This window comes from Pteropus vampyrus, unplaced genomic scaffold, assembly GCF_000151845.1.
Source record: "Pteropus vampyrus isolate Shadow unplaced genomic scaffold, Pvam_2.0 Scaffold223, whole genome shotgun sequence".
In the NCBI taxonomy this organism is placed as follows: Eukaryota; Metazoa; Chordata; class Mammalia; order Chiroptera; family Pteropodidae; genus Pteropus; species Pteropus vampyrus.
In genome coordinates, this window is record NW_011889004.1 from 1,172,717 (window position 1) to 1,179,912 (window position 7,196).

General features: G+C 57.2%; 1 protein-coding gene across 1 annotated transcript in view; it reads right to left on the reverse strand.

Annotated features, from left to right (window-relative positions):
• Window positions 1-478: 478 nt before the first annotated feature.
• Window positions 479-7,196, reverse strand: part of CABP7 (calcium binding protein 7) — a 10,785-nt gene continuing 4,067 nt past the window's right edge. The window contains exons 2-5 of the mRNA XM_011373350.2: window positions 2,646-2,789; window positions 1,735-1,847; window positions 1,300-1,453; window positions 479-1,076 (exon numbers count right to left, since the gene is read on the reverse strand). Coding sequence (XP_011371652.1) covers window positions 949-1,076; window positions 1,300-1,453; window positions 1,735-1,847; window positions 2,646-2,789 — 539 coding nt within the window. The 3' untranslated portion in view covers window positions 479-948. The remainder of the gene's footprint in view (window positions 1,077-1,299; window positions 1,454-1,734; window positions 1,848-2,645; window positions 2,790-7,196) is intronic.

The window sequence follows — 7,196 nt, forward strand, 5'->3', positions numbered from 1 at the left end:
CACCAACATGAGCCCCTCCAGAGCTCTGCCCTGGAGGAGCCCCCTGGCCAGTGGGGAGATCACCGAGGCTGCTCAGGAGATTTGGAGTCTCCAGGCCCCAGCTCTGCTTCCTTCCTCAACTATACTTCAGTTCTAGATTCTGTGCTGGGGTGGTAGTGGGCGACGTGGCCCCCAGGTCACTGGGCCTCTGGTGGGGGTGCCCAGAAGATAGGGGGACTGCAGGGCCACTTCAGTTGCCCCATCCTCCATGAGCTTCTGCCCTTCCTGAAAATCCTATTGATGGGGGAACTGAGGCCACATCTGGGGGCCCTTTGAGCCTCAGGCTCCTCACCTGTGAAATGGGCTAGTTGTCACCTCAGCGGGTATGTGGAGGAGGGTTGGATATGAGTCTAAGGAGGGTCAGAGGAAGGGACCCAGCAGAAGCCAGTGGCCTTCTCAGGCCATGCCAGGGAGTGGGGCCCAGGAGACCCCAGCCTCACAGCCCCTCCAAGAAGAGGCTTTCTGTCCCACCTCTGTCATCCAGCCCACGGCCTAAACATTAGGGAACAGGGTCGGGCTGGCTGTGTGGCCCTGGGTACTGGGTGCCCTTCCTGCCTAAGGAACCACAGCAGCTATTGGGCCCTGTACAAATTCCTCCTTAATTTCCCGGGAGCCCATGGACAGCGGGAAGAGTTTTAGTGCTACATACAGGCCAGGGTGGGGCATGGGCAGGGTGCAGGCAGGGCTGGTGGCCGTCCTCAGAGCCACCACCAGGCCCTCCACAGCTGGGCCATGGCTCCATGCAAGGCCGGTGGAGTGGGTGGGGTGTGGCCTCTGGATGTCCAGGCCCTGAAGTACACGCAATGGTGATGGCCCAGGGAGCCGGCTGAGGGAGAGGGCTGCAGGCGGTGGTGGTGTGGAGGTGGCCCCCATGCACCGAGTGCGCCAGATGCGGTGCCCTGGTGGCGCCTATTTCATGCCGCTGCGCAGCACCTGGTTGGCTGCAATGAGCATGACGCTGATGATGAAGGCGATGGCGAAGGCGCAGATCAGACTCTTGCGCACGCACGTCTGACGGATCTGCTGGTTGGAGCAGGCTGAGGCCACCCACCAGGGAGCACCAGAGAGACAGAAGGGGACAGCAGAGCAATGGAATCAGGAGCTGCCTGCACTTCTGCACATGGGCACTTCCCATGGGGTGCGCAAGGACACCGGGTTTGGGGCAGGCAAGGAGGCTCCAATCTCCCTCTGCAAACCCCTGGTTCCTCCCCTGCTCAAGCAGTTGACCCACCCAGGGGGTCCCAGGGGTCAGTCACTCACTCTCCACGTCCACAGGGCACTCCTCAGCCGTGCCCAAGTGGCTCTCCTCCTCTGTCATGATAATGTTCTCGATGTCCTTCATGGACAGGTGCTCACAGAAAGTGTCGTAGAGAAGCCGCTTCAGCTCGTCCACTGTCAGCTTCTGCATGTCGCACTTGGGTTGGGGGAGACACAGTGCTCTGGCCACCACCACCACCACAGTCCCCACCCTGCACCTGCAGCTACACAAGTCAGGGATGAGCCTCCAGATTCTGGAAGGATGGAAACCACTTGCTCCATTCCTCAAGTCGTTGACCAGCACAAGCCTCCCTACTGTCCAGTGGACAGAAGCCTGGAGTGGTCATCCCCCCTTTACAGAGTGGGCTTGGCCATTCACTGGCCCCAGTACAGCCCTCTACACTGCACAGCCCTGGATCCCAACCAGCCATGGCATACCTTCCAGAAGACAGTATCAAAGTCAGTGCCGTGGAACCTCTCTGGGATCCCCAAGGTGGAGAGCTTGGGTCCCAGGAGGGTCACAAACTCCTCAAAGTCCACTTGGCCATCACCTAGAGTTGGCACAGGTCCAATCAGTGGAGTCAGTCTGCAACTGGGTGGGGTCCCAGCCCACTTAGGGGACATTTGCGACCTCAGGTAAGTCCCCTCCTTCTCTGAGCCTTAAGTCAATTTCAGGGACACCTAACATGCCAGGCTCTGGGCTAATGCTGAAAGACACCAAATGTGATGAGGCCCCACCGACGAGGTGGGCCCTGAGCACGTGGGAGGTCCTCACGTTCCACTTGGACCCTCCGTGGCTTCCCAGCACCCTGCTGCTATCCCAGGGTGGGTGTAGGGCCTGACATCGTCCCTACCACACAGGCGGGTAATGAAGCTCAGGAGGAGACAACCTGCCCAGGCTGCCACCTGCTCTCTAGGTGGAGAGAAGGCAGGGGGAGGGGTGGAACGGGAATGAGGAGGGAACTGGGCATTATTGGTCCTTATGAGTTTTTTCTTAATAAAATGCCAGGTGGCAAATACAATTAAATTAATGATTTTTTATTTTGGGTGGTGAGGCCTGGGATATTTAGTATATCCTTTCTACTTTTCTGTACTTAAAATTTTTTCTCGGAATACACAGAGAGGGGCAGAGTCTCTGACCTCTGCGGGTGGCTGGGGCTGTCACACTCTGGCCTTCGTTCTCCAGGCTGAGAAATGAGTCCAGACCTGGCTGCAAACGGGCATGGGCTTGGGGGTGGCTGGGAGTGGACGAAGTGAGAGGCTCCCAGTGGGCTCAGCCTCAGTGGCTCAGGCCCCAGACCTGGCCCCGCAGATGAGGGGTGAGGAAACAAGCATGTAGCAGCACTCACCATCCATGTCCAGCCGCTGGATGATAACTTCCAGCTCCACCTCGTTGGGCATGTAGCCCAGGGAGCGCATGGCTGTGCCCAGCTCTTGCTTGGAGATGAAGCCGTTGCCATCACGGTCAAAGACTTTGAAGGCCTCTCGGATCTCTGCGGGATGGAGGTGGAGCAAAGCAGGTTGAGACTTTACTCCCATTCCCGACATCCTGCTTCCCAGACCTCCAGGATCACTGAACCCACAGCCCAAGCCTGGCATTGAGAATCCACTAGAGCCTGCAGGTTTGGTCAGAGACAATTGGCAGATGGCCCAAGAGTCCACCACAGCAGCCCCTGGGAGCGCAGGACGGAGCAGACAGCAGAGGTGTGCCCAGTGCAGCAGTGACCAGACCGTCCCCAGGATCTTGGTCTCAGAGCACTAGGCTCCTACGACCTCTCCAGGCACACTCACAATGACCCTGTGTTGTGGGGACCACGGGTCTCACTGTGCAGGCGAGGACACCAGGCAGCCAGTGATTTCTGTGAGCTGCCAAAGGCTTCCCTGCCCACCCCACACTCCCATCCCCACTCTCCCTGGTCCCCATCCCACACTTCCTCCCCCTGCTCAGCGCTCATCTCTTTAACACTGGCCAACACTAATGGCAGCCACGTGAAGCAGCCGTGCCAGACTAATGGACTGACAGCTCAGCACAGACTTCTCTGAGAGCCCAAGGTTTGCGGAAAGACAGAGGCCTGACGGAAGGGCCCCAGCAGGCCAGGCCAGCTCGGATGTAGGGGTTTCTCCCTTTACCCCATCACACAGAGGGGAAGACAGGCCTGAGGACCTGGGTAACTTGGATGGGGAGCCTGGGAACCAGCAATTCATTGAGTGACCTTGGGCTAGCCTCAGACTTACCCACAGTAAAATGGGCAGTAATGATATCGGGGTAATGATATCAGGACAAGGGTTTTACCAAGGACATCCAGGAATTATTGAGGGTCCTAACCTCTTCTAACTCACCTTTGTCTACCTCTGTTTCTGCCTGCTGTCTCTTCATTGTTACTCAGCCCAAGAATGGTCCTCAGGAGCATTTTCCTTTGGGGGAAAGCAAATCTCAGTCCACTCACAACCTCTCTGCTCCAGCTCCCTGGGTCTCCTTGTTCAATTTACCTGCCAGCCTCTTGGCCTTTGTCTAAGCTGTTCCCCTGGTGGGACTTCAGTAGGCAAAGGCGAGCTTGTGTGCACGCATGTATTTAGAAATAGAGACAGATGAGATCCCCGCACGCTACAGACTTGTAAAATGAGACTCAGAGAAGCGAGATGGCCAGTCTAGGATCACTGTGGGGTCAAGGCTATTTCTGGTGAGAACAGGAGTTAGGCTGGCCTGGGCCTGGTCTTAGAAGGGTCTTTGAACCCCTGAATCCTGCACCTTGGGGTCATTCCCTGTTCCTTCTGGTCCCACTATAGCCCAGAGAGGGTGGCTGTATATCTCGGGTCACACCGCAAGGTGGCTTGAGCTGAGGTCCCAAACTTCATCAGGTTCTTCCCACCAGTGTCTGCACCCAAGGCCTGGAGGTTAGATTAGTTGACATGCAGGCCCAGAGACAGCAAGCTTCACCTGAATTGTCCCCCAGACCCTCTGACTCTGAACCTTTGCCCTGCTCATCCCACGCAGGACCTAAGAATCTGCAGAAGAACAACTGGGATGGGAAATCTGTAAACCCTGAAATCTGTGAACTTCAGGCTAACTCCCACCTAGAGTTTTCCCCAGGCCACTGAGGAATGGTGAGGTCCCCATCCCCAGAGGTGTATGAGTAGAGACCTGACAGTTATGGAGGCTGCTCACCAGTTGCCTGGTAGAAATGGAGGCACTGGCCACACAACCAGGCATACCCTCTGCCTCCCTCCCCTCCACAGACACGCACACACTTAGGTCTCTGGCTGGCACTGCTGCCTTCCTTCCTGACCCAGCCACAAGCTCTGCCCACCTCGGGTGTCCTAACTCCAGCCCATTTTCCTTTCAGTCCTGTGGGTACCGGGATTGCTCCAGCTCCAGGCATTCGAACATGCAGCACCTTTTGCCTGGAATGCTCTTCCTTCTCCGTGGTGTACTTTAATTCACCCCGCTCCCAGCATGGACACATCACCTCCCTGGTGCCCTCTCTACCCCCAAGCTGACTCTGGCCCTCCTCTGGACTCCCACAGAACCTGCTCTTCCCAAGTCCTTGCACTGACCACATTGAATTGTGAACTACAAATGGCATGAGAGCAGGGACCAGGTTGGTCTGGTTCATGGCTGTGTCCCCACTACCTAGTGCAGTGCCTGTCATTCGAACAGAAACATTTGCTGCATAAATGGTTAAATGAATAACTGATTTGGGGAACCCAGCCGTCTGGAGCTCACAGAGAAAGTTGCTGAGCAGAAGTTTAGGCACTACTTCGTGTGAGGTCATCACTGAGATCTCAGGGTGTGATGGCAAAACCTTGAACACCCCCGTGGGGCTGCAGTGGTTGCTGGCCCCCTCCCCTTCAGTGAGCTGGTGTCCAGGCTGTCCCTCCCACCCTGGCAGGGGCCGGGTGTGAATCCCAGAGCCCAGAGAGCTGCTTCAATTGGAAGCCCTGACCCGCTTCTGGAAGCCCTAAGGAAATGCACTGGGCTGATGGGAGACAGTGGAGGGCAGGTGAATCTTGGGCTATGTGGGCAGGCAACGGGCCAAGAGGCAGGCCATGGGCCGCATGGCCATTTCTCAGGCAGGACTAACTTCCCAAGACCACTAGATAAAGCCAAAGATTGCCACCTCCACATCCACATGTCCCTTCAGCCACCCCTCTCCGGCATGCCCAGCTCACACCTCAGGCCTGCGCCTGTGCCTTTGTCCATTCTGAGAGCCCTGCCTCAGCCCCAGCTGGCTGACTCCTGAGGCCAAGTTCAGGGATCACCTTCTCGGCCAGATGGTCATTTCTAAGTCACACTGACTCAGGTTCAAATACCAGCTCTCCTATATCCTGGCTGGATGACCTTAGGCTGGGATTTGCTCACCTGTACAATGGGGCTGCAGGATGGCTAAATAAGAAAATCAGTTGTGTAAGTGCTCGGCAGCGCTGGGCTTGGCTCAGAGCAGGACACAGTAAATCAGAACGTCACAGACAACAGAGCCGGAAAAGGAGAGAAAGGACTAGGTGAGCTCTAGAAACCAGACCAGCCTTCTTGTTGGCTGGTGCTGGGACCTGGGGGCCCGTGCTTGGAGTCTGGCTCCGCTGATCAGCAGCTGAATGACTTGGGCAAAGGCATTTCCCTCTCTGAGCCTCAAATGCCTTGTCTGTGAAATGGGAACACGACTTTTGCTCCATCGCTGAGAAGTGGACCCTGCTGGGGGTTCCCTGAATGGGGCGGGTGTCACGACTTCCCTGTTGTTGCTACTTCCATTAGCATATCCCAGCTGGGTGCATTTCCCCGAAAGCTTCACTCTGTTCTTGCCCCATGATGCTGGAGGAAGCCTGCTGTGCTCCATCTTGGCATGGGGATGCCTGGCCCGGGAGAGGGCTGGCAGGGCCTCCAGGCAGGGCTGAAACTGTTCCCCACCTGCAGCCTCTAGCCTGGCCTGTGGAGCTGTCAGGGCCTGAATCCCCAACATGTTCCAAGTGATGCCAGCACTCTGTCAGGGAGCCGGAGAGGGGCTGTATGGGCTAGAGGTCACTGCGGGGGTAGGACAGTGTCTATCCTCTGCAGCGATTAGTGCTCTTCCTGGCATTAGTCCCACACCCCATCGCTTCAGCCTCCCTGAGTTTCTGGCCTGCACAGAGGCGGCTGCTGGGCTTGCAGGAAAGAGGGGAAGGAAGGGGGACTTTTCCTGCTCCTCATACCCCAAATGCTCCTATTTGGCCACTCTCGAACCTCTGTCCAACTGAGCAGGCCAAGTGCCAGCCGCAGAACCTTGCCCTGATGGCTGTCTTTCTGTTGGTCTCCCTCCTTCTCTGGCCGGAGAGGGCAGGGCTGGGGCTTGCAGCCTCCCCGATTCCCACTCTCAGATGCTCACGTCCGCTGATGCCACTGGGGCCAGCCTCAGTGCTCCTGCAGACCTGGGGGTCTTTGCTGTGTGTATATATTGGGGAGGAGGTATGGGAAGAATCTGGGAGAGCCTCTCACAGGGGGCAGGTCATCCCAGACCAGCTCTGTTCAGCCACATCTACCCTGCCAACTGCCTCCCAGACACAGGATCCCTGGTGCCTCTGCCAGACCTCCAAGGCCCCTTCCACCCAGTCCCTTCCCCTGCCTGCCTTTCTGGCCAGGCCCGCTGCATACCCTGTGTCCCTGCCTCATGGGCCTTCACCGATCCCTCTATATTCCAGGCTCTGGAATATACACCTGCAGGCTTACCCTCCTTGGCCTCCCCGTGGTCCCCGTGTCCAGTCCCTGAGCCCCAACTGCATGCCAGGCCCCATACTGACAACTTACATTGCATCCTGTCACCAGCAGCCCTGAGGAGGGCAAATGCCAACCCCCTTTTACAGATGGGGAAACTGAGGCAAGAGAGACAAGCGATTGCCCAAGGTTACTTCATGAGACTAGGGTGCAGAGA